Source organism: Miscanthus floridulus, chromosome 2 (assembly GCF_019320115.1).
Source record: "Miscanthus floridulus cultivar M001 chromosome 2, ASM1932011v1, whole genome shotgun sequence".
NCBI classification, from domain to species: Eukaryota; Viridiplantae; Streptophyta; class Magnoliopsida; order Poales; family Poaceae; genus Miscanthus; species Miscanthus floridulus.
The window spans coordinates 37507580-37535030 of record NC_089581.1 but is presented as its reverse complement, the minus strand read 5'-3'; the positions used below and the strand labels follow the sequence as shown (position 1 = coordinate 37535030).

Here is a 27451-nt window from a genome sequence, read left to right as displayed (position 1 = left end):
CGAGGCTAGGCCCTCGGCAAAGAGGACCTTTGCCGAGGGCCAGGATAGGCCCTCGGCAAAGATTTTTTATTTTTAATTTTAAAATTCTTTGCCGAGGGCCACAGGTTAGGCCCTCGGCAAAGAGCCCTCGGCAATTTTTTTTTTTGGTTTTTTTAGCCCAGTTTTTTTGTGGTGCTACAATACATTGTTTTGAACTCAATTTTAAAATTCAGGCCAATTTTGATTTTGTTTTGTATATTTCCTTAATTTATTTCGATTCTTCGATTTTTTTTGAATATGTCAAATTTGAACTGCAGGTGCATGGAATATTGCAATGTAGTGTTTCGAAAAATGTTATTCATGTTAATTGGTGCATGTTGAGTCCCTATCCACGAGCTCGCATCAAATTTTCACGCATCTTGTTCGCGTAACATGGCGACCGACTTGCCGAGAAAGTGTTTTAAAATTATATAAAATCCATACGAAGTTCGAAAATCACGAAACTTGGCGAGATGTCATGTTATCGCATGTGTAGGCTGTGGTAAAAAATTGAGAATGGTTCGAGCGAGTTGCGACGTCGGATGCCTGAAACCCAGACATCTCCATACCAGACATCTCCACATGGAGATGTCTGGGTTTCAGGCATCCGACGTCGCAACTCGCTCGAACCATTCTCAATTTTTTACCACAGCCTACACATGCGATAACATGACATCTCGCCAAGTTTCGTGATTTTCGAACTTCGTATGGATTTTATATAATTTTAAAACACTTTCTCGGCAAGTCGGTCGCCATGTTACGCGAAAAGATGCGTGAAAATTTGATGCGAGCTCGTGGATAGGGACTCAACATGCACCAATTAACATGAATAACATTTTTCGAAACACTACATTGCAATATTCCATGCACCTGCAGTTCAAATTTGACATATTCAAAAAAAATCGAAGAATCGAAATAAATTAAGGAAATATACAAAACAAAATCAAAATTGGCCTGAATTTTAAAATTGAGTTCAAAACAATGTATTGTAGCACCACAAAAAAACTGGGCTAAAAAAACCAAAAAAAAAAATTGCCGAGGGCTCTTTGCCGAGGGCCTGACCTGTGGCCCTCGGCAAAGAATTTTAAAATTAAAAATAAAAAATCTTTGCCGAGGGCCGTGGATCTGGGCCCTCGGCAAAGGACCGAACACAAAAAAATTGCTGAGGGCTCTTTGCCGAGGGCCTTCCCCGTGGCCCTCGGCAAAGAATTTTAAAAATAAAAATAAAAAAATCTTTGCCGAGGGCCGTGCATCTGGGCCCTCGGCAAAGGACCGAACCCTAAATCGGGACGCAGCCCAAATTCCCGATCGAAAATTTTAAAAAAAAAAACGTCGACCGTCGTCTCCCTCCCCACGCGCCCGGCATCGAGCCCCGGCCCCCGCAGCGTCCACGCACACGCCGCGCGCCCACCCCGCCGAGTGTCGCGAGCGCGCTGGCGAGAGCTTTGGCCCGCCCTCCCCGGAGACCCGGAGCACCGGGCCTCCAGAACCGCCGCCAGCTACCCGCCGCAGCCGCCGCGCTGCCGCCTGGCCCCCGAGCCGGGAGAGGCCCCGCGCTCCCCACCTCCGCGCGTGCATGCGGTCACCCCTGCGTCACCCACCGAAAGCACACGAGGAACGACAACCGAGAACGCGACGAACCGCTGGCGTACCTCTCAAGAGCGACACGTTCCCTCAGACGCCAGAGAAGAGGCTCGCCAAGACGAGGCCGCTCACGGTCGCTCAAGCCCGCCCGGAGAGCCGATGCAAGACCCCTACGCTCCACCCCACCGCCCGCTCCGCCATCCGCCGCGCCCGCAAAGAGCGCCCCGCTCAATCATCCCCCACCGCACAGAGGGGGACGCTGCCAGAGCTCGCTCCGGCGCGCCAGCTGCCAGAAAGCGAGCGCACCCGCGATCAGACTGCGCCGGAAGGCAGCACGCGCCCGCCCCGGCGCCCAGCGCGCCCCGGCGCCCCACCAGCGCGCCCCGCCGCCCCACCACGGCCCAGTGCCGGCCGAGGTCGCACCCTGCCTCCGTCCCCGTCTCCGTCGAGCACAGGGGAGGTCGACAGCCCCGGCCGGCCCTCCGGTGCTCCCCTCACCGGTCCTTTCCCGCCCCGACCCCAGCCCCCAGGCCGCCTCCGTCGTCGGCTGCTGTTGGAGGGGAGGAGGCAGAGGGTGAAGTTGGAGGAAGAAGAGAAGGAGAAGAGGAGAAGGAGGAAGGGGAAGAAAAGGAGAAGAAGAGGAGAAGGAGGAAGGGGAAGAGAAGGAGAAGAAGGGGAAAAGGAGAGAAGAAAGGGAAGAGGGGGAGAGGAGTACTCCGACGCCGCTCGACCTCGCCGGAGAAGAAAGTGACCTCCGCACCGCGACGCCCGACTCCACCGCAACCCTAGGTAAAACTCTCGTTGTCGGCCTTCGTGCCGTATGTGGTTGTGTGGGCCTTCGTGCCGTAAGTTGTTATGAGGGCCTTCGTGCCGTTGTGGTTGTCGGCCTTCGTGCCGTTTTGGTTGTGTGGGCCTTTGTGCCGTAAGTTGATATGAGGGCCTTCGTGCCGTTGTGGTTGTCGGCCTTCGTGCCGTTGTGAATGTCGGCCATCGTGTCGTTTTTTTGCAGGTTTTGGAAATCTCCCCGTGCAGGGGAGGTGCTGCCAAAATTTTGAACAAAAAATAACCTATTGTCTTTTTATGCAGGAGAAGAGTACGTCGGAGGGGACCCGGAGGACCCCGATCGTCTTCGTCGACGTCGCGGTTCTGCCGTCGACTCCACCACTGTTCCCTCCCTCGACGCTATCCGAGCACGGAGCACGAGCTCCAGCCAGCCCATACGTCCACGGCCGTCTCCAGCACTGCAGCAGGTCCAAGCACTCCAGGTAATTCATGTTTTACTCATCGTACGTACATATTTAAACACCTAAATTAGATTTGCATTACTGATACATTGGAGTGAAATATTGCAGGCCGAGCTGCAAGAAACAAAAAGGCAAAGTCAAGAGCAGAACGCGGAGCTGACCGCACAGCTGCAGGCCCAGAAGGTCGCGTTCGAGGCCGCGCAGAAGCAGATGGCGGAGATGATGGTGATCATGCAAAGTCTTGGGCAAGCATCGGGTGTACCTATGCAGTTTTCAGCTCCTCCACCTCCTACTCCTGCAGCTACTCCTGTAAGTATGAAAGTTCACTTTTCGCTTGTGCTTTGCATGTATGTCGGCCTTCGTGCCGTTGTGGATGTCGGCGTTCGTGCCGTTATGGATGTCGGCGTTCGTGCCGTCGTTTCTTGCAGGTTTTGGAAACCTCCCCGTGCAGGGGAGGTGCTGCCGAAATTTTCAATTTAGTCTAATCTTTTTGTATTCCTACAATACTAAATGCAATCTCTAAGTTTCAAAACTGTTTTCCCGGATTACTCACACATGCAATCTCTGCTCCTTTGTGCAGCTTCAGTCCGCGGGTTCCAATCAACCCGCTAGTGCGTCACCGGGTGATCCTGCTTTTCCTTCACCATCGCCTCATAGGCTAGCTTGATGAGGACTCGTGCTAGGTGATGTGGTTGGATTTTAGCGTGATTTGTGATTTATGGTTGTGACTTGTGCTTGGATTTTATTAACTTGTCGTAATAAACATGTGAATGATGATGAACATGTGACTTGTCGTTGTAATATATTGTGATTTGTGGTTCACAATTATGGTTGTCATATATTGTGAGAAAATGGGTTCTGTGTGATATATATATATGTATATATATGAAATGCTTGTGTCGATGGAATGCAAAAAACAAAAAAAAAATTTAAATTTCTGCCTCTTTGCCGAGGGCAATGACCAAGGCCCTCGGCAAAGAAGTGCCCTTTGCCGAGGGCCCAAGCAATAGCCCTCGGCAAAGATTTTCTGGAAAAAATCCTGTCAATTTCTTTGCCGAGGGCCAGGGAGTAGGCCCTCGGCAAAGGGTTAAAAAAATTCAAAAAACCATTTCTTTACCGAGGGCCGGCCCTCGGCAAAGAATTTTTAAAAAATCCTGCCAATTTCTTTGCCGAGGGCCAGGGAGTAGGCCCTCGGCAAAGGGTTAAAAAATTCAAAAAACCATTTCTTTGCCGAGGGCCGGCCCTCGGCAAAGAATTTTTAAAAAATCCTGAAAATTTCTTTGCCGAGGGCCAGGGAGTAGGCCCTCGGCAAAGGGTTAAAATTCAAAAAAACCATTTCTTTGCCGAGGGCCGGCCCTCGGCAAAGAATTTTAAAAAATCCTGAATATTTCTTTGCCGAGGGCCATAGAGGAGGCCCTCGGCAAAGATTTAAAAAAAAATAAAAACTTTTATTTGCCGAGGGTCGGCCCTCGGGAAACAAATTCAAAAAAAAAACCATTTCTTTGCCGAGGGTCGGCCCTCGGCAAAGAAACCGCCTACGGTGCCGGCATCTGACGGCGTCTTTTCTTTGCCGAGGGTGATCCTGGCCCTCGGCAAAGGCTTTGCCGAGTGCCCGATAAAGGGCCCTCGGCAAAGACCCCTTCGCCGTCTAAAAATTCCCCGAGGGATCTTTGCCGAGGGCAGCCCTCAGCAAAGCCTTTGCCGAGGGTTTCTAGTCAGAGGCCCTCGGCAAAGCATGCGCCTCTAGTAGTGATTGCTCCATACACCTGATCAACGTCGTCACCACAAGATCGAGGTCTTCTGTGGACAAGGACAACCCTCCCTGCTTCGAATGGAAAAACAGAGGGAATAATTGAAGAGAAGGCAAGGGAATCAAAGAGACGATCGACTATTAGAAGCTTCCCTTGCTTCATCTTGCAAGCAAGCCTACGCCACAACACCAAGATTGGCTGACGTGGAAACTAGCTAGAACAATGGAAATAAAGGGTACATAGAAATGTCCGACGTACTCGCGTGTAGTAAGTGTACATACCATGTCATGCTACGTGGAGCATGGTGTATCAATTGTTCTTGCACAAGTTATTCATAACTTATTCATTTGTGCTAGTTTATTTATTTTTCACGTCTAGTGGGTCAACTAGGTACGTTCAGCTCGATCGAGCTCACGCTTATGGGCAGAAGACGACGTTGTAGTTGGTGCCGCCGGGGCAAGTGTAGGTGCTGGTGGCGTCGTCCTTGGGGTAGCTGTAGGCGTCCGGGCACAGCCCCTTGAAGAACCTGGAGTAGTCGGTGGGCCCGCAGCTGTTCGCCGCCGAGCCGGTGCAGCAGTACTCGTCGGTCTTGAACACGGTGCAAGGGTTGTCGCAGCCGCCGGGGGCCTGCAGCGCGGCGGGGCACTGCGACGTGACGTCGGCGTCGCACCGCGGCCCGCCCTTGGGGCACCCGGAGCCGTCGCCGGCGGGGAGGAAGTCCAGGGGCACGTTGAAGCCGTCCACCAGGGAGATGTCGAAGAAGTCGAGCCCTTGGAACTGGTTCAGCCCGTACTCGGCCAGCGTGTTGGGCGGCTGCCCGTACTGCGTGCACTGCAGCACGCCGCCGCAGTCGCCCGTCTGGCACCGCCCGTTGCCGCTGCCGTCGAAGGAGCAGCCCGTGCGCGCCCACACGCGGCCGCCCGTGGTGCCCGCCGGCACGTCGATGCTCCACGTCTGCCCGTTGTCCAGCTGCTGCCCGCCGCCCGGCACCGCTGCCGCCCACACGGTGTACGGGCAGTTGTTGGTTACGGTGAAGGTGGCCGCGTCGGCAGCGGCAGCGGCAGCGAGGAGGACAAGGACGAGCGGGAGGACGGAAGAAGCCATTGTTTCTCTGTCTGCTGCTCCGATTCCCCTCCAACTGTCTAGTTTGTATGTTGCAGTGATGCATAGTGGAGGGAACGGATGAGTATATATATAGCTGTGGCGGTGTGCATGAACTGGAAGAATTCAACATTTGCGTGCTAGAATTTTCTCGCCGAGTTTCTAAGCTTCCACGAGTTTGGCAAGGCAGCTTGATTGGATAATCCGAATCGTCGTAGCTTTGTCTTCCTGGCATACATACGCTCGTCTGCAACTGTTAAATAGTAGTACTATACGTATGGCATTGGAATTATAGTTATGCACTGGATCCAATTTACACTGCCAAACTCGATGTGGATTTTGTCGATCGATATTACGTCCATTACTGCTTGGTTTTTCGACAATCAGCATGTTCGTTTGGCTGTGGCTTGTCGTAAACGATCGTAGCCGGAACTGTATTTTTCTCTCACACAAACCAGCCAGCAGTACTTCTTCACGAACCAATAACGATACGAACCAACCAACCGAACAGGCTGAATAACGCATGTCGAGAAAGTAGCGACTAGTATAATGCTCGCTCCTTCATGCATGATTCACTTGCACAACAGCTCATCTTTACATATTAATCCTGCCTCCAAACCGTGGCCGGCGAGCGTGCCACGTCACGGGTTTTTCCCGGCCGTTCGATCGGGCGTGCGGACGGCCCAGATCAGGCGATCCGCGGTTATTTTACGAAAAACCCCTTCTATTTTTTGGAAATCAACCCACGCTCTAGAGGCCCTCTCAGAATATTTTGCAAAAAACACCTCAGATTATTTCTAAATCAACCCGCAGTCCAGAACGGATGGGCTCCAGGTTTTTTGCAAAAAAAGACCTTCACTTTATCGAAAATCAACCCGCGCTCCAGAGACACTCAGTAATTTTTGCGAAAACCTCCTCAGATTTTTCTCAAATAAAAATACAGGCCACCTTTGATTATATCTCTTTTTTTCAAAAAAAAAAGCTGAAACTTTAAAATTGCATAGTAAATCGCAGAAAAATTGTAAATTAGAAAATCAAGTTGATCTGAAATCCTAACGAGTAGAACTATGCAGTGCATCCATAATATCACATGTTTTAGTAAGGATTTTTTCATATAAACTTTTGCCTATGCTTTTAAGGGGCAAATAAAATTATACCTTCACGATGATAAAGTCTCGAAAATACATAAAAATCATAAAATAAACAAAAAAATGCTGAGTTTCTCATCACTACACCTATATTCTTATTGCCACTGGCCTAATCGAAAGGGAAGGCGCGGCTTTGCCGCGCCCGCGTTTCTAGTGTAAAGAAATCTTGCATTCTGTACTTAATAGACGAAATTATTATTGGATTTCTGCAATACCCATTCGTTCCAAAATGTTCCAAGTCAAGCTTCTCTGCAGTTTTTTTTTTTTTTTTTTTTTTTTTTGATGAAAACAGGAGGGGCTTGAGCCCCTACTGCACTTTATTAAAAAAAAACAGTTCCAAGTACAAACTAAGGAGCTTCTCTGCAGTTGACTAAGTTTATAGAGAATTATACTAACATCCATGATACCTAATAAATGCACTATCATCAAGACATATGTTATGATGGATTTAAAGAAACTAATTTGATGTTGCAGATGTTGGAGTATATATAATTTAGTTAAAGTTATAAATGTTTGATTTAGAACAAAACGAAAACGATCTAGGCTATGGAACATACAGTAGTGGGTAAAGTAAAATTTTCACCCTCAAACTTGTGTGGTAGTCTAATTTTCAACCTTAAACTACAAAACTGGGTAAAAAAACACCCTCCAATTATGAAAACCGGATAAATTTGGTCCTCCGGTTTTAAAGGTGGTTTTATTTTTTTAAATAATAAAAATCTTATATACTATCTCAAAATTCAAAATTAATTAATTTATTTTAAATCAGAAAAATATGAACTAGTACCAATTATTTCTAAAAATGTTCACTACTTGTTTGTGATCTATATACAGGTACTTAGAATTGGTTTATTTCTATTCCTATTGCTTTATTGATCATAGTTGCACTCATTGTTTATTTAAAACAAGATATGAATAACTCTAAATATAGCATCAACATATAGATGACATTTTTAGAAGAAACTGGAACTACTTTCATTTTTATGATTTAAAATAAATTAATTATTAATTTCTAGAGATCAAACCTTATTTCTATTATTATTGTTGTTAGAAAATAGAAAACCATGTTTTGAAGCTGGCCAGAGGATCAAATTTATCGGTTTAGACAGTTGAACGGTGTATGTTACCCGATTTCATAGTTTAAAATTCAAAATTGGACTACTCTGTAAGTTGGAGGTAAAAAAATGTACTTTACCATCTAGTAGTTGAAATGGTAATATGTCGCTTCTTCCAGGAATGAAGTCAAATTACAAGATAGAAAATATGGGACAATGTTGAAATTAAATGAACTGTTCGCCGCGGGCACGTTGAATTTCCACACATGTTGACGAATCAGCACGAGTATACAAGACTTCTACGCTGAAGTTATTGCATTTGATGACTCTAAAGTTTATCCAGAATTGCTTGAACATTTGCAGTTGCATGTGCGCGGAGATTTCTGCCAAACAACAGCGTGCAGTAGACGTCAAATTGGTCAAGAAATGGCTGAAATGGGTGCACGCACGGATGATGGACGCGCCAAATACTTGGTCCTTCCGATGATTGTGGCGAGTGCGTCGCTGGCAACTGGCATGTCAAAATTAATGATAATCGTGCTTCGAGTGACAAGAGAAAAAGAAAGGTCTTACTTTCCAAAACAAAGCGGAAAGCAATACACTTTCTGACAAACATTGTGCGATGGCCTCCATGTGTTTCATAATTTGCGCTCTGAATTTTTTTAAACGAAATGGTCCAGATTTTTCGTGATCTCCAAAGTTCAAACCTGCTGCCTCTTGGCAAAGCTCGCTCTGGGATGGAGATCAGCGTGCAGGTATGGACTCCTTGTTCGCGTTCGACTCTTGGCAAATTTAGAAGGAGCGAAACACACGGTGCTTCCGAGCGACGCCATCCACGATGATCGACCTGATTCAACTCATCAAGGCTAATATAAAGCTGAACGGTGGATTGAAGCTGGCGCATGGGGGACTTCATATGCATCGCATAACTGCAAAGGTTGTTCCAGTCAAGATGTAGCCCCAAGGAGAAACTCCGCGGCCGGCGACGTCATTCTTGTAACATATAACTTCTTTCTTCTTAATACTTGATACGCAATGCACTTGCGTATTTGAGGGGGAAAAAGTTACTTCCTGCTAACTAATCTTCATATTTACTATATTACGTCTCCCTATCTGGGTTTGCTTATCACCAGAAATTTAGTGTAGCACCTTTGACCATTCATTTTTTCTACAAAATAATCATATACAAAATAACTATATTAGTGTAACCCTAAAACTTTTATTTAGAAAAAAGCGCTCGGTCAAATTTGCTAGGTAAAAACGTTGTAACAAGTAGACAAAATAGTACGAGAATATGACTATGAGATGGACCAAAAATATGAGCATGGTTTTTCTAGTTTTGCATATCGAGCCCAAATCCTACTATCTCCATTCCAAACTATATGACATTTTGGTTTTTTTTTTTTAGATTCATGGTTTTTTTTTGTTATGTACTTAGATATATATTGTCTAGATACACTGTAAAAGCAATGTATCGAGAAAAGCTAAAACATTTTATAATTTGACTGAGGAATATTCTCTAACAAGGATTCTGCTTTATTCTCTGTTTTCAAGTTTTACATGGCACTTATTTAATGTGCATGATGCAATGCACTGTCACTAGCTAGTCTAATTATAAGATTTTGGGGAAAAAATAATAGCCTTACGAAGTGTTGAGTGAAAAGCATACTTAATCCACTCCTTTGCATTAAGTAACTAGAGGACCAAAGAAAAATATCCTTATTATGAAGTGATCCATAAGCGAAGAACACAGAAACAGTCCGTAAAGATCATCTGACTAAGTCAAAATAGTGTAGCCAGAAGCTTTGACCGCGTCCGCAATTACGCAATATTAGGTCCAGAACTTAATCACCTAAACCCAACGCAACGCCAGAGTTGTTTATACTGTATGATCCCCTGCCCATTTTAGCTCAGTTTTGAGATATAAAGCTCTAATGTGAGGTGGGTTAAAATTTAGAGCTCAACTTTAGCCCACTTGTTTAGAGACTTTAGCTCTAAAATTTAGAGCTCTAAAGTTTAGAGAAAAAGATCCAAACAGAAAATATGCTGTTTATAGCTAAATTTTAGACTAGGCTACTACGCCTTAAAGCTGTAATGTCTCAAACAGAAAATATGCTGTTTCATTTGTTAATCTTCAGTCTAGTCATCTTCTGATAATTAATTGACGAGGAACCCCTTGAACAGTGTCGCAATAACTCGTGGATTAACCATATATATGGAGATTTATCACATTAGAAGAGACAATGCAGTTTCCCTGTCGAGTGCATCCGACATGATCAAACAAACAACTGTTCACAGTAGAGCTATCAAATTTTAGTCAGTACACAAGACAACAGCTTTGCACCATGGTGCGGCTGTGCAAGCACAATGAGAATAAAACATTTTTTCCACCAGAAAAGTCTACCACCCCTGAGAGTCTGAGACGGCGCTTCCACGAAATGGTGACATCATGAAATGGTCCTTTTTTTCCCCCTAATGCCTCACCAACCCATAGCCTGCAACGAAACATTTCAGCAGTGATAAGTGTGTGAAAGAAATATGTATATGTATATAGGCAGCTACCATGCGGCCTGCCTTCTCGGTTGTGCCAGTTCTAGACAAACAGTATGACCGCATTGTGTGAAACTGGAACACAATACGGAGCTGAATAACCAGGACAAAGGGGAATGCACGCCTAGACATCTTAGCATAGCAAATACTATGTTTCACTCTTGATGGCTCTCTGACATAGTACCAAAAATAGAACACCCCGCCAACATGTTTAGTTTGAGCTTCTAGACACTTTTGGACTGCTAGTTTTTGGGAGGTCCAAAAGGTAGAAGCTCCCAGAAGCCAAAAGGCTGCACCTTCCAAAAGCTAGCAGTCCAAAAATGGCCAGAAGCTCAGATAAACATGGCCTAAATTATTGACAGATCCTTAGGGGCAAGTAAAACTCGGTTTCCAGATGATAAAAGGAAACATAATAAAAGCATCTGAAATATTTTTAGTCACGATTTTTTTGTCAACTCAATAGAACTTCTTTACAAAAGGTTCATACGAAACAAATGGGAATGAGCAAAGACCCCCAAGTGTATAATCACATAAAAAGATTGTCAAACATTGATGCAAAATACATATGAATTCAAAGAATTACTATTTGAGGCGCTGTAAGAAACACCAAGGATAGAAATTACCTCAATGACATCAAATTAATGTTCTCACGTATTGATCGAGATGTTTATTGAAAAGTTCGCACCTGCAAATAAGAGATGCTCAGGAAATTAGTGAATTGAGATAAAGAAGAAACAATGTGGCCAGTAGGAATGAAACAAGAAATACTGGTTGTGTATGGGTAACTGGGTATCATCTCAATTCCCAAAATTAATGATATTCAGGGTTTATATCCACTACAAGACTGTTATCCTCAACTAGAAAGAACACTACAAGTTATGGAACAGTGAGAATTAGGCTATGGGGGTGTTTGGTTCTTCAGTCGCTCCTAAAATTCATGTCACATCGAATGTTTAGATACTACTAAGGAGCATTAAATATAGATTAATTACAAAACCAATTACATAGATGGAGGCTAATTTGCGAGACGAATTTTTTAAGCCTAATTAATCCGTCATTAGCACATGTTTACTGTAGCACCACGTTGTCGAACCATGGACTAATTAGGCTTAAAAGATTCGTCTCGCAAATTAGTCGCAAGTTGTGCAATTAGTTTCGTAATTAGTCTATATTTAATACTCCATGCATGTGTCCAAATATTCGATGTGACAAGAATTTTAGGAGCTCCTATAGAAACCAAACAGGCCCTATAGCTTATCAATAACTCAGTTGAACATGCTCAAAACAATCATGATATCTGAAAACGACAAATTCATGAACAATCATGTGAATTAAAGAAAGAGCAGTAAACAGTATCACTGAGTGCCACTATCACAATTTGAATTTTTAAGCTTAGATTTCACAAGTTTCAGTATGTTTGGGAGACTAAAGACTACTAGATGTGAAAAAGATCTAGGGAAAATTGGTCTCATAGCACCTAAAGAACGTGTGATCCGGAAAATATCATCGAAAGTTCATCGCACCGTAAAATACCATTGAAAGTGAGCATCCGTTCCGCAATCTAGCACTCTGTTACTTTCGCCGTTAACGTCGTTTGTTGGAGTCGGTCCGAGGCTCCAACAGTGTTTTCAGATCGGACGACTAATCGCGATTAATCGCGATTAGTCGTCCTTATCGTAACCAGGTGCTCGATAAGGGCCCTCGATTAGTTTAGACCGATTAGAAAACTTATCGTCCGATAAGTTGCGACTAATCACGATTAGTCGTCCGATCAGACTACCCGGACGACTAGTTCGGGGGAGGGAGAATTTGGCCCAGCTAAAGAATTCGGCCCACCTTTAGCTGGCCCATTAGGGTAAGAAGAAGAGGAGTGAGTGACCTGGTGGGAGTTGCTCTCTGCCTCTCTCTGCTCTCTGCCTCCGGCGGCCTCTCTCTCGCTGCTCTCTGCCTCTCTCTCGCAGCCGCCGGCGTCCTGCCTCTGGATCTCCCTCGCCGACGTCCGCAGCTTCGTCCGCTCCCCTCGCCGGTGTCCGCAGCTCCGCCCGCAGCTCCGCCTGCAGCAGCTCCGTCCGCAGCTCCGCCCGCAGCAGCTCCGTCCGCAGCTCCACCTCCGCTCGCTCCTGTCTCCTCCCCTTCTTTGTAATTTCAGATTCAGAGTTCAGACATCAGCAAGCAGCAGCAAGCAGCTAGTTTTTCTTTGGTCAGCAGTTTCAGAGTTCAGACATCAGCAAGCAGCAGCAAGCAAGCAGCAGCTAGTTTTTCTTTGGTCAGCAGTCAGCACTCACCATGACACCATCAGGCATCAGCAAGCAGCAGTTACAGGTAAGTGGCCAAATCACCATGATAATGATTCATTGCAAACATGATTACATGCCAAACTGTGCTTGGTTGCTTGCCTCTAACATTTACCTATTTATTATGGCCATGTTTACATATATTTGCATCATATATATAGTATATACATGGTCGATCAGGCCATCTAGGCACAAGGACGACTAAATGTCCGACTAGCCGATTAGACCGATTAGGACCGACTAATCGACCCTTATCGACGACTAATCGCGATTAGTCGTCTGATCGGTGGTCAGACGACTAGCCTCGATAATACGATCTGAAAACATTGGGCTCCAAGCTGCACTTCACCTCGCTCCCCGACGACGAGCAGTTCGTCTACCCCTCTGCCAACATGCCATCACAGCCGGGACTGACTTCCTGTGCGACCTCACGGCCCCGCTCGGCGGACACGCTGCCATGCGCTGGTGGTCTTTCTCCGAGGAGTTCGCCGCCAACTGCTCCCGCCCCGTCGGCCGCTGCCTCTACTGGCCCCTCGCCCCACTCGCTCAACGCCGGCAGCTGCCACGTTTGCGGCCTCTCCGACGACCACAGCCCCACCTGCTGGGAGTGGCCGCACCTCGACGGCTCGACCTCCCAAAAGGCCTCGAGGCCCTCGACTTCTCCCGCATCGCACTGGGCCACGACTTCCTCTGCGGCATCAGCAAGCTCGGCAAGACCAGCATGAGCTGCTTCGGCGCCGTCGCTCACGCCCACGGCCGCAGCCTTCAAGAATGTCGCCACCAGCCACTGCCACGCCTGCGCCGTTGACGCGGAGGGCGGCTTCACCTGTTGGGGCGACGGCGCCGTCCCCGAGGTACCGACGCACAAGCTGTCGGGCGACATGCTGACCATGGCGCTCGGCAACGACGCCACCTGCATCCTCTCGGGCAGCGGCCGGGTCGAGTGCTGGACTGCTGGGGCGCCGGGTGCCGGACTAGTACAGGAACACGGATTTCCTGGCCATCGAGGCCGACGCGACGTGGTGTGCGGCATCCTCAAGAGCAACTACCCCGTCGCATGCTGTGGGAAGGGCGACCGCGCGCTTCGGCAGCCGGCAGCCTGGTCTACAATAGCACCATGCCCGGCGCCGGCGCGCGCAAGAAGAGCTGCCAGTGCAACATCATCTCCGGCTCCGGGATCCGGCGCAATCTGCAGCACCGGCGGCGCCGAGGGCGGCGACGTGCTCGCCGTCTGCCAGGCCTGCATGATGCCGCTGAACGCTTCCAGGATCCTCATTGCCAACGGCAGGGCGAGTACGGACTAGCTGCCGCATGAAGCCACAGCCCGAGCAGCCCGTCACACCGTTCAGCAGCAGCAGGCCTATGGGCATGTTCTTGCTCTACCACTGCAGGCCTGCCCAGGTTGATGCAGTCTACAGGTTAACCAACCGAACAGGCTGAATAACGCATGTCGAGAAAGTAGCGACTAGTATAATGCTCGCTCCTTCATGCATGATTCACTTGCACAACAGCTCATCTTTACATATTAATCCTGCCTCCAAACCGTGGCCGGCGAGCGTGCCACGTCACGGGTTTTTCCCGGCCGTTCGATCGGGCGTGCGGACGGCCCAGATCAGGCGATCCGCGGTTATTTTACGAAAAACCCCTTCTATTTTTTGGAAATCAACCCACGCTCTAGAGGCCCTCTCAGAATATTTTGCAAAAAACACCTCAGATTATTTCTAAATCAACCCGCAGTCCAGAACGGATGGGCTCCAGGTTTTTTGCAAAAAAAGACCTTCACTTTATCGAAAATCAACCCGCGCTCCAGAGACACTCAGTAATTTTTGCGAAAACCTCCTCAGATTTTTCTCAAATAAAAATACAGGCCACCTTTGATTATATCTCTTTTTTTCAAAAAAAAAAGCTGAAACTTTAAAATTGCATAGTAAATCGCAGAAAAATTGTAAATTAGAAAATCAAGTTGATCTGAAATCCTAACGAGTAGAACTATGCAGTGCATCCATAATATCACATGTTTTAGTAAGGATTTTTTCATATAAACTTTTGCCTATGCTTTTAAGGGGCAAATAAAATTATACCTTCACGATGATAAAGTCTCGAAAATACATAAAAATCATAAAATAAACAAAAAAATGCTGAGTTTCTCATCACTACACCTATATTCTTATTGCCACTGGCCTAATCGAAAGGGAAGGCGCGGCTTTGCCGCGCCCGCGTTTCTAGTGTAAAGAAATCTTGCATTCTGTACTTAATAGACGAAATTATTATTGGATTTCTGCAATACCCATTCGTTCCAAAATGTTCCAAGTCAAGCTTCTCTGCAGTTTTTTTTTTTTTTTTTTTTTTTTTTGATGAAAACAGGAGGGGCTTGAGCCCCTACTGCACTTTATTAAAAAAAAACAGTTCCAAGTACAAACTAAGGAGCTTCTCTGCAGTTGACTAAGTTTATAGAGAATTATACTAACATCCATGATACCTAATAAATGCACTATCATCAAGACATATGTTATGATGGATTTAAAGAAACTAATTTGATGTTGCAGATGTTGGAGTATATATAATTTAGTTAAAGTTATAAATGTTTGATTTAGAACAAAACGAAAACGATCTAGGCTATGGAACATACAGTAGTGGGTAAAGTAAAATTTTCACCCTCAAACTTGTGTGGTAGTCTAATTTTCAACCTTAAACTACAAAACTGGGTAAAAAAACACCCTCCAATTATGAAAACCGGATAAATTTGGTCCTCCGGTTTTAAAGGTGGTTTTATTTTTTTAAATAATAAAAATCTTATATACTATCTCAAAATTCAAAATTAATTAATTTATTTTAAATCAGAAAAATATGAACTAGTACCAATTATTTCTAAAAATGTTCACTACTTGTTTGTGATCTATATACAGGTACTTAGAATTGGTTTATTTCTATTCCTATTGCTTTATTGATCATAGTTGCACTCATTGTTTATTTAAAACAAGATATGAATAACTCTAAATATAGCATCAACATATAGATGACATTTTTAGAAGAAACTGGAACTACTTTCATTTTTATGATTTAAAATAAATTAATTATTAATTTCTAGAGATCAAACCTTATTTCTATTATTATTGTTGTTAGAAAATAGAAAACCATGTTTTGAAGCTGGCCAGAGGATCAAATTTATCGGTTTAGACAGTTGAACGGTGTATGTTACCCGATTTCATAGTTTAAAATTCAAAATTGGACTACTCTGTAAGTTGGAGGTAAAAAAATGTACTTTACCATCTAGTAGTTGAAATGGTAATATGTCGCTTCTTCCAGGAATGAAGTCAAATTACAAGATAGAAAATATGGGACAATGTTGAAATTAAATGAACTGTTCGCCGCGGGCACGTTGAATTTCCACACATGTTGACGAATCAGCACGAGTATACAAGACTTCTACGCTGAAGTTATTGCATTTGATGACTCTAAAGTTTATCCAGAATTGCTTGAACATTTGCAGTTGCATGTGCGCGGAGATTTCTGCCAAACAACAGCGTGCAGTAGACGTCAAATTGGTCAAGAAATGGCTGAAATGGGTGCACGCACGGATGATGGACGCGCCAAATACTTGGTCCTTCCGATGATTGTGGCGAGTGCGTCGCTGGCAACTGGCATGTCAAAATTAATGATAATCGTGCTTCGAGTGACAAGAGAAAAAGAAAGGTCTTACTTTCCAAAACAAAGCGGAAAGCAATACACTTTCTGACAAACATTGTGCGATGGCCTCCATGTGTTTCATAATTTGCGCTCTGAATTTTTTTAAACGAAATGGTCCAGATTTTTCGTGATCTCCAAAGTTCAAACCTGCTGCCTCTTGGCAAAGCTCGCTCTGGGATGGAGATCAGCGTGCAGGTATGGACTCCTTGTTCGCGTTCGACTCTTGGCAAATTTAGAAGGAGCGAAACACACGGTGCTTCCGAGCGACGCCATCCACGATGATCGACCTGATTCAACTCATCAAGGCTAATATAAAGCTGAACGGTGGATTGAAGCTGGCGCATGGGGGACTTCATATGCATCGCATAACTGCAAAGGTTGTTCCAGTCAAGATGTAGCCCCAAGGAGAAACTCCGCGGCCGGCGACGTCATTCTTGTAACATATAACTTCTTTCTTCTTAATACTTGATACGCAATGCACTTGCGTATTTGAGGGGGAAAAAGTTACTTCCTGCTAACTAATCTTCATATTTACTATATTACGTCTCCCTATCTGGGTTTGCTTATCACCAGAAATTTAGTGTAGCACCTTTGACCATTCATTTTTTCTACAAAATAATCATATACAAAATAACTATATTAGTGTAACCCTAAAACTTTTATTTAGAAAAAAGCGCTCGGTCAAATTTGCTAGGTAAAAACGTTGTAACAAGTAGACAAAATAGTACGAGAATATGACTATGAGATGGACCAAAAATATGAGCATGGTTTTTCTAGTTTTGCATATCGAGCCCAAATCCTACTATCTCCATTCCAAACTATATGACATTTTGGTTTTTTTTTTTTAGATTCATGGTTTTTTTTTGTTATGTACTTAGATATATATTGTCTAGATACACTGTAAAAGCAATGTATCGAGAAAAGCTAAAACATTTTATAATTTGACTGAGGAATATTCTCTAACAAGGATTCTGCTTTATTCTCTGTTTTCAAGTTTTACATGGCACTTATTTAATGTGCATGATGCAATGCACTGTCACTAGCTAGTCTAATTATAAGATTTTGGGGAAAAAATAATAGCCTTACGAAGTGTTGAGTGAAAAGCATACTTAATCCACTCCTTTGCATTAAGTAACTAGAGGACCAAAGAAAAATATCCTTATTATGAAGTGATCCATAAGCGAAGAACACAGAAACAGTCCGTAAAGATCATCTGACTAAGTCAAAATAGTGTAGCCAGAAGCTTTGACCGCGTCCGCAATTACGCAATATTAGGTCCAGAACTTAATCACCTAAACCCAACGCAACGCCAGAGTTGTTTATACTGTATGATCCCCTGCCCATTTTAGCTCAGTTTTGAGATATAAAGCTCTAATGTGAGGTGGGTTAAAATTTAGAGCTCAACTTTAGCCCACTTGTTTAGAGACTTTAGCTCTAAAATTTAGAGCTCTAAAGTTTAGAGAAAAAGATCCAAACAGAAAATATGCTGTTTATAGCTAAATTTTAGACTAGGCTACTACGCCTTAAAGCTGTAATGTCTCAAACAGAAAATATGCTGTTTCATTTGTTAATCTTCAGTCTAGTCATCTTCTGATAATTAATTGACGAGGAACCCCTTGAACAGTGTCGCAATAACTCGTGGATTAACCATATATATGGAGATTTATCACATTAGAAGAGACAATGCAGTTTCCCTGTCGAGTGCATCCGACATGATCAAACAAACAACTGTTCACAGTAGAGCTATCAAATTTTAGTCAGTACACAAGACAACAGCTTTGCACCATGGTGCGGCTGTGCAAGCACAATGAGAATAAAACATTTTTTCCACCAGAAAAGTCTACCACCCCTGAGAGTCTGAGACGGCGCTTCCACGAAATGGTGACATCATGAAATGGTCCTTTTTTTCCCCCTAATGCCTCACCAACCCATAGCCTGCAACGAAACATTTCAGCAGTGATAAGTGTGTGAAAGAAATATGTATATGTATATAGGCAGCTACCATGCGGCCTGCCTTCTCGGTTGTGCCAGTTCTAGACAAACAGTATGACCGCATTGTGTGAAACTGGAACACAATACGGAGCTGAATAACCAGGACAAAGGGGAATGCACGCCTAGACATCTTAGCATAGCAAATACTATGTTTCACTCTTGATGGCTCTCTGACATAGTACCAAAAATAGAACACCCCGCCAACATGTTTAGTTTGAGCTTCTAGACACTTTTGGACTGCTAGTTTTTGGGAGGTCCAAAAGGTAGAAGCTCCCAGAAGCCAAAAGGCTGCACCTTCCAAAAGCTAGCAGTCCAAAAATGGCCAGAAGCTCAGATAAACATGGCCTAAATTATTGACAGATCCTTAGGGGCAAGTAAAACTCGGTTTCCAGATGATAAAAGGAAACATAATAAAAGCATCTGAAATATTTTTAGTCACGATTTTTTTGTCAACTCAATAGAACTTCTTTACAAAAGGTTCATACGAAACAAATGGGAATGAGCAAAGACCCCCAAGTGTATAATCACATAAAAAGATTGTCAAACATTGATGCAAAATACATATGAATTCAAAGAATTACTATTTGAGGCGCTGTAAGAAACACCAAGGATAGAAATTACCTCAATGACATCAAATTAATGTTCTCACGTATTGATCGAGATGTTTATTGAAAAGTTCGCACCTGCAAATAAGAGATGCTCAGGAAATTAGTGAATTGAGATAAAGAAGAAACAATGTGGCCAGTAGGAATGAAACAAGAAATACTGGTTGTGTATGGGTAACTGGGTATCATCTCAATTCCCAAAATTAATGATATTCAGGGTTTATATCCACTACAAGACTGTTATCCTCAACTAGAAAGAACACTACAAGTTATGGAACAGTGAGAATTAGGCTATGGGGGTGTTTGGTTCTTCAGTCGCTCCTAAAATTCATGTCACATCGAATGTTTAGATACTACTAAGGAGCATTAAATATAGATTAATTACAAAACCAATTACATAGATGGAGGCTAATTTGCGAGACGAATTTTTTAAGCCTAATTAATCCGTCATTAGCACATGTTTACTGTAGCACCACGTTGTCGAACCATGGACTAATTAGGCTTAAAAGATTCGTCTCGCAAATTAGTCGCAAGTTGTGCAATTAGTTTCGTAATTAGTCTATATTTAATACTCCATGCATGTGTCCAAATATTCGATGTGACAAGAATTTTAGGAGCTCCTATAGAAACCAAACAGGCCCTATAGCTTATCAATAACTCAGTTGAACATGCTCAAAACAATCATGATATCTGAAAACGACAAATTCATGAACAATCATGTGAATTAAAGAAAGAGCAGTAAACAGTATCACTGAGTGCCACTATCACAATTTGAATTTTTAAGCTTAGATTTCACAAGTTTCAGTATGTTTGGGAGACTAAAGACTACTAGATGTGAAAAAGATCTAGGGAAAATTGGTCTCATAGCACCTAAAGAACGTGTGATCCGGAAAATATCATCGAAAGTTCATCGCACCGTAAAATACCATTGAAAGTGAGCATCCGTTCCGCAATCTAGCACTCTGTTACTTTCGCCGTTAACGTCGTTTGTTGGAGTCGGTCCGAGGCTCCAACAGTGTTTTCAGATCGGACGACTAATCGCGATTAATCGCGATTAGTCGTCCTTATCGTAACCAGGTGCTCGATAAGGGCCCTCGATTAGTTTAGACCGATTAGAAAACTTATCGTCCGATAAGTTGCGACTAATCACGATTAGTCGTCCGATCAGACTACCCGGACGACTAGTTCGGGGGAGGGAGAATTTGGCCCAGCTAAAGAATTCGGCCCACCTTTAGCTGGCCCATTAGGGTAAGAAGAAGAGGAGTGAGTGACCTGGTGGGAGTTGCTCTCTGCCTCTCTCTGCTCTCTGCCTCCGGCGGCCTCTCTCTCGCTGCTCTCTGCCTCTCTCTCGCAGCCGCCGGCGTCCTGCCTCTGGATCTCCCTCGCCGACGTCCGCAGCTTCGTCCGCTCCCCTCGCCGGTGTCCGCAGCTCCGCCCGCAGCTCCGCCTGCAGCAGCTCCGTCCGCAGCTCCGCCCGCAGCAGCTCCGTCCGCAGCTCCACCTCCGCTCGCTCCTGTCTCCTCCCCTTCTTTGTAATTTCAGATTCAGAGTTCAGACATCAGCAAGCAGCAGCAAGCAGCTAGTTTTTCTTTGGTCAGCAGTTTCAGAGTTCAGACATCAGCAAGCAGCAGCAAGCAAGCAGCAGCTAGTTTTTCTTTGGTCAGCAGTCAGCACTCACCATGACACCATCAGGCATCAGCAAGCAGCAGTTACAGGTAAGTGGCCAAATCACCATGATAATGATTCATTGCAAACATGATTACATGCCAAACTGTGCTTGGTTGCTTGCCTCTAACATTTACCTATTTATTATGGCCATGTTTACATATATTTGCATCATATATATAGTATATACATGGTCGATCAGGCCATCTAGGCACAAGGACGACTAAATGTCCGACTAGCCGATTAGACCGATTAGGACCGACTAATCGACCCTTATCGACGACTAATCGCGATTAGTCGTCTGATCGGTGGTCAGACGACTAGCCTCGATAATACGATCTGAAAACATTGGGCTCCAAGCTGCACTTCACCTCGCTCCCCGACGACGAGCAGTTCGTCTACCCCTCTGCCAACATGCCATCACAGCCGGGACTGACTTCCTGTGCGACCTCACGGCCCCGCTCGGCGGACACGCTGCCATGCGCTGGTGGTCTTTCTCCGAGGAGTTCGCCGCCAACTGCTCCCGCCCCGTCGGCCGCTGCCTCTACTGGCCCCTCGCCCCACTCGCTCAACGCCGGCAGCTGCCACGTTTGCGGCCTCTCCGACGACCACAGCCCCACCTGCTGGGAGTGGCCGCACCTCGACGGCTCGACCTCCCAAAAGGCCTCGAGGCCCTCGACTTCTCCCGCATCGCACTGGGCCACGACTTCCTCTGCGGCATCAGCAAGCTCGGCAAGACCAGCATGAGCTGCTTCGGCGCCGTCGCTCACGCCCACGGCCGCAGCCTTCAAGAATGTCGCCACCAGCCACTGCCACGCCTGCGCCGTTGACGCGGAGGGCGGCTTCACCTGTTGGGGCGACGGCGCCGTCCCCGAGGTACCGACGCACAAGCTGTCGGGCGACATGCTGACCATGGCGCTCGGCAACGACGCCACCTGCATCCTCTCGGGCAGCGGCCGGGTCGAGTGCTGGACTGCTGGGGCGCCGGGTGCCGGACTAGTACAGGAACACGGATTTCCTGGCCATCGAGGCCGACGCGACGTGGTGTGCGGCATCCTCAAGAGCAACTACCCCGTCGCATGCTGTGGGAAGGGCGACCGCGCGCTTCGGCAGCCGGCAGCCTGGTCTACAATAGCACCATGCCCGGCGCCGGCGCGCGCAAGAAGAGCTGCCAGTGCAACATCATCTCCGGCTCCGGGATCCGGCGCAATCTGCAGCACCGGCGGCGCCGAGGGCGGCGACGTGCTCGCCGTCTGCCAGGCCTGCATGATGCCGCTGAACGCTTCCAGGATCCTCATTGCCAACGGCAGGGCGAGTACGGACTAGCTGCCGCATGAAGCCACAGCCCGAGCAGCCCGTCACACCGTTCAGCAGCAGCAGGCCTATGGGCATGTTCTTGCTCTACCACTGCAGGCCTGCCCAGGTTGATGCAGTCTACAGGTTGTTCTCCACGTCCTCCCATGGTTCCTGCTCATTTTTTAGTGAAACGAAGGCTCGGACGGTGCCAACAAATGACATTAACAGCAAAAGTAACAGAGTGCTAGATTGCAGAACAGATACTCACTTTTGATGGTATTTTATGGTGCGATGAACTTTCGATGGTATTTTCCTGATCTCGCGTTCTTTCGGTGCTATGAAACCAATTTTCCCAAAGATCTAACACCTGCTGCTGGCTACATCTATCATGTTATCTTACTTGCAGCATCAATATGCCTCCCAAATAAGTTACACACTTATATCTGTCTAACGTCTGCTCATTACTTAGGTCAAATGCTCAAATATGAATTCTGGAACAAATCATGCCCTTCCACAAATAGTCTAAAAAAAAGAATCCCATACTTCTAAAAGTTATAATGTTAGCAAAAACAACAATATTATAGCTAAACATGCAGTAAAAACAGATTTCCATTAAACCAGCGAAACTTACTTGATTGGTGTTCCAGGAGCGTACAGAGGATTTTTTACAACATATTCCACATATAGGTTGTAGATATGCTTCAGCGAGTCTCGTTGATCACCAGTCCTTGGATGTGTAATTAGTATAAGCTACACCAAGAGGGTAGAGTACTAGAGTAAGTCATAGAGTATAGCTCTGGAGAAAGGAATATTGTACATCTATCTGCTCGATCACTACTATGCTAAAAGAAATGACCAAATTACAAAGAACATTCAATTGGTACAGCGCTGCAGAAAAACAAAGATTGAACAGATGTCTTTCATACTAAAAGTGAAAATGCAACACCATATATTTAGTATACAAATGGAAGGGAAATGGATTTAGCTTTTCAAAGGAGAAAGCGTAATCTAGTGTAAGAATATATCACATCAACAGCTTTCCTGATAGAAGGATGCTGACAGGACTAGGACATTATGGATGACAATTAAATGAAAATAGTCAGCACGCACGGAGGTAGACTACAAGCCATGGTATCCAGTGTCCTAAAACCTGTGATGCACACATACTTAAGAGTGCTCACGTATTGGCTATCAATACTCTGATACTCGTCGGACAAGCATCAGATATTTCGGCATTTTTAAATAAAAAATAGTTCTGATACTTGTCAATACTTCTTCGATTCTTTCATGGGACCACCAAACCCTAAGCTCTCATCATGCTCATAAAACCACCCTCTCCATGCTGCCCCCATCGTTCCTCACAATACAAAGGTACAACCCATTGGTCATACCAGGCAAATTATTAAATCAATGGCGAAACGATCTGGTAGTTCGATAGCATCTAAAGCAATATTTATTTCTGCTGCAAGTCACTGTAACCAATCAAATTCATCTGGCCCAAACACAAATGAATGTTGGAATACATAAAAAGAAACTTTGATCTTAACAAGATGATCCAAATATCCAAATTAGTTAAGGCAGCAGGGCAAGAACATAGGCAATACTAACCTTTATACCAGAAGGGCTCTCCATGAGGTTCAGTTTGTATGTGTTTGTCTTGAAGCTATAAAACGAACAACCTTGGCCTGGCAGTAATGGCACGCCAAGGTTTCCCTTTTCAGCCCTGCATTTGATATGTGAAAAAGGTCAAAAGGAAAATAAGAGAATTAAGCGTCTTAGAGACTCAACATTTGTCACTTGCTACACGGTCTAGGTTCTCCAGCTATTTGTAAGTGTTAAATGATTGTCTTTTACAATAACCCTGTTATCAATCGAGCAATGCACAGATTGGAAAAAATATATAATACAAAACTAATGCAACTGGTGTGAAAATACAAAAAACATCAAGCTGTTTGCGAATCCAAGCGAAACATCAGTGGCTTAACATTTGAGCAATTGATCAATTTCCATCCATTTTTGTACCTTTTGTCATATCATGTTAACACTCCAGTAATTACTGTGTCGAACCATCAAACCCCAACCCTTTAAATTGTTACAAGCTCATGTAAACTAACCAGAAAGTCTATATATACACAGGTAGCTGGCAAGAAAGCACCAGCCTGTCCCTTTAGCAATGTTCATAAGAGATGGAGATACTTGTTGTATTACAAGGATAAACCTCGGTTACCCTTTCCAGCTCTCTTCTTCCATTTTCTCCGCTAAATTCTTCTACTACAAAAGAGCATGAAATCTTCTCCAAACTCATCATGCTGTGAACGACTACTTGGACTGATGAAGTGATGATGGAACTCTTACTCATCTCTATAATACTAATCAAGAACCAAGCTTCGGGCAGAGAATCAATCCACGTCGCCTGCTAACCGTCAGATCTGGCAAGGACACGATGTAGACCGTTCGATTTGGGTCATAGCAGGTCTATCGCCCATTAATCCGTAAACTCATGCGCTCACGAATCATCGTGAACCTGCACAATTCTTCCGCCTCTGCTCCTGCTGCCATGCCCATCTCTCTCCTCCGGCTACCCTCCGACGTCCCCTGCTCTTCCCCTCTGCTGGGGTGCTGAACAGATGAAATCACTGTTGATCCCAACCTCGCAGGCCTCCAGCGCTAGTCCTCTGTCTCCTGCCACTAAATCACCACCTCCATCGCGCCTGCCCTCCTCTCCTGCATGGCTGAGGTGCGGGGCAAGGAGGTCGCCTCCTCCTAGGCAAGGAAGCTACAGCGAGCTGCTGGGCTGGATGCGCAAGGACAAAGCAACCCCTGGGTGGAGACTCAGCAGCTACATTGAACCCATCGCCGTGCTGCCACACGCTCCCCCTGCCTTCTCTCCCTAGCGCAGCATCACCCTCGCCGCTGCTCCTTTCCTGTCCCTCTCCCCTACCTACACAGAGTGGAGGCGGAGGCAGCGACGGCGCAGCATGAGGAGCAGATCATTCATGGGTGGCGCAGGCACATGGCGCAAGGAGGATATGAAGCGCAGATGTGCCACAGGGGGGTACTGGCATGGCGCTGATGGTGGGCTGGAGCTGCAAATGCTCAACAGACGCCCCCATAGTGTCCGATGAAATGGTCGTTTGGAACGCCATGACCTATCTGCCGCTCGGTCTCTTCCTCTAGCCCCTCCACCGTCGAACTGTCGTGTCTGGCAAGGGTGTCTTTTATTTGCCGTCAACAGCACTGGAGGTCGACCCGTCAGCGTGCTTCAACGAGGATTTGTTCGGAGGATAGACTGCGTTACTTTGTGACACGGATTCATTTTTGTATGTAGTTTCTGCTTCACAAGTAACCTCATGCTATCAGTTTAGGCTGCTAAAAAAGTATTTTATATATACGGACTCATTTTTGCAAGTAATTTCTGATTCACAACTAACCTCATGCCATCAGTTTAGGCTGCTGAAAATTCATTTTATATGCTCATTTATTTCTAGGGACTAGTTTCAATTTTGGAAGTACATCAATTTTCAAAAGTACATCAAGACGTCCTTGGAGGATGAATCCAAGAGTTGTTGGCATTAGGTAAGAAATGCAGATAGTTTACTTACTACTTTACCCATTTGTATCATCAATTAATTTATCAGTATGCCTTATGGGCTTCTGCTGTGGATGTCATGCTGTTCAGTGTTTATGCTAAGATATAGAATATTTTTATTTTCTGACCATATTCCATAAAACCATTGTGAGTTTTCTCTGCTTTCAAACTGAACTATGAACTATCAGATCACACAAAAGTTACAGTTGCCACTCTAAATATTCAGCCATTTGGTATATGTGATTTGGCAGGACTATCGTGCTCTGCAGAAACAGTACTAGGCCATCATACATACTAAGTGTACCAAAACCTAAATGTGTGGGCTGACCAAAACTGGCCCAATCTAGCTTTGGCGGGGCAAGGTCGCACCTGCCTTTCTAGTCTAGTTTCTAACAGATACATTGGCCAGATGCAGGATTGATGCGAAATTATTTCCGACTAATGGCCGCCTCAATAGATAACCGCTAACACGAGGAGTGCTAGAAGATCGAGATGCAGGACGTACGTGGTTGGGTCGATCTTGGCGGTGAAGGAGCGAAGGGAGAAGAGGAGTCCGAACATGAGCTTGTGGTCCTGGGTGGGGTCGAGCGTGCGGAGCGGGCGGTGCCACTCGCGGTAGAGCAGGCAGACGCCGTTGCGGTTGAAGACGTAGAGAACCTGCGCGCTGGCGCCCGTGCCCGTGCCGGGGGGCGCCGCCGGGGCTGGGGTCACCTCCGGCGCGACCGACGTCAGCGACGAGCCGCCAAAGAACTGCATCGGCCGCCGTTTGCCCGGATCTGTCGCGGAGATGCGAGGCGGATCTCCGGCCGGAAAGGGAGGTTGAAGTCTTCGGATGCGTTTTCCAGGCGAGGCTGGGGTCGTCTTCCGCGCTTCTCGTCCTCCAGGCGCCGATGTGCAGGCGGCTCGGCGAGGGCGTCGTGTGCAGGCGAGTGGCCAGGCAGCGGTGTGCAGACGGGTGGCGCACTGGGGAGGGGCAGCCGGGCGGTGGCAGCTCCGGAAGAGGGTCGCCGGGGAGGGGGCGGCTGAGCGGAGACGGCTCAGGAGGAGGCGGCTGGGCGGAGGCAGCTAGGGAGGGGGCGCCGGTGAGGGGGAGGAGCCGAGGGGGTCACCGTGCAGGCGGGCTCTGGGAAGGGGACGACGAAAAGGAGAGAGCAACGGAAAATTATACTCCTATAAAGAAACTAGAGAATGACAGGTGGGGTCGATTAAAGGACAGTGGGCCTACAGCCCTACAAGATGACTTCTAGTTAACGGCGTTAAGAATTATCATCCTCATCCTGTACTTTCAATTCACTTAACCAAACCAAAAAAAAAATAGGATGAGCATGTCCTCTTAACCAAAACTTACTAAGGTAATGTTGTCTCATTTCTAAAATCAGAGACAGAATGATACTTCTCACTTCGTCTAACATGAGAAGCAATTTTTTCTAATAAAGAACAAAAAGAGGAAAAAACATAAAGAGTATCATGAATATTCAAAAAATTTTAAAATCCAACATGAGAAGCTATTTTACTAAATGCTCTTTTAGAGTAGTTACTTAGAGCCAAAGAAAGTTATTCCAGAGCAGTTTTAGCTAAAGTCGGAGCTCTAAATACATCCTAGAGCAGTCCATGCCGCTATAGATCGGCAATATAAAATTAAAAAGAAAAATATATTCCCATCTTATCCTATCACGATAGCTCTCGATGGAGAGAGGCATTAAGTGAGAGCATCACTTTGGCAAGCTTGAACATTTGATTTCTTCGATTCCCCCTTTCTCTAATCTTCGATTCCCTTAGGGTTTTGAGTGAAAGAAGAGTGGATTAAGTGAGAGCATCACTTTGGCAAGCTTGAGCACTTGATTTCTTCGTCAAGCCGGTTGATTTTGCATC

The 27451-nt window shown here is 45.6% G+C and overlaps 2 protein-coding genes and 1 long non-coding RNA gene across 3 annotated transcripts; all 3 read right to left on the bottom strand.

Moving 5' to 3' along the window:
* Positions 1-4992: 4992 nt before the first annotated feature.
* Positions 4993-5751, bottom strand: LOC136538490 (alpha-amylase/trypsin inhibitor-like). Its single transcript, XM_066530448.1, has one exon. It carries the CDS (start codon positions 5699-5701, stop codon positions 5015-5017), a length of 687 nt encoding a protein of 228 aa, XP_066386545.1. The 5' UTR covers positions 5702-5751; the 3' UTR covers positions 4993-5014.
* Positions 5752-10083: 4332 nt separating this feature from the next.
* LOC136522021 (uncharacterized) lies at positions 10084-14106 on the bottom strand. Its single transcript, XR_010775762.1, has 3 exons — positions 12331-14106; positions 11075-11136; positions 10084-10396 (listed from the first exon to the last, which is right to left on the bottom strand). It is a non-coding gene; the product is annotated as an uncharacterized lncRNA (long non-coding RNA).
* Positions 14107-18054: 3948 nt separating this feature from the next.
* LOC136522012 (uncharacterized) lies at positions 18055-26713 on the bottom strand. The gene is made up of 5 exons (XM_066515798.1): positions 26085-26713; positions 23599-23713; positions 22622-22740; positions 19046-19107; positions 18055-18367 (listed from the first exon to the last, which is right to left on the bottom strand). Exons 1-4 carry the CDS (start codon positions 26333-26335, stop codon positions 19056-19058), a joined length of 537 nt encoding a protein of 178 aa, XP_066371895.1. The 5' UTR covers positions 26336-26713; the 3' UTR covers positions 18055-18367; positions 19046-19055.
* Between the last annotated feature and the right edge of the window lie 738 nt (positions 26714-27451).

Coding starts and splice junctions, on each gene's coding strand:
- LOC136538490 (XM_066530448.1), bottom strand. CDS start 5,701: ATGGCTTCTTCCGTCCTCCCGCTCGTCCTTGTCCTCCTCGCTGCCGCT.
- LOC136522012 (XM_066515798.1), bottom strand. CDS start 26,335: ATGCAGTTCTTTGGCGGCTCGTCGCTGACGTCGGTCGCGCCGGAGGTG. Junction 22,741..23,598: donor AGAGCCCTTCTGGTATAAAG/GTTAGTATTGCC, acceptor CTCTTGGTGTAG/CTTATACTAATTACACATCC. Junction 19,108..22,621: donor GCTCCTGGAACACCAATCAA/GTAAGTTTCGCT, acceptor TCTTATTTGCAG/GTGCGAACTTTTCAATAAAC.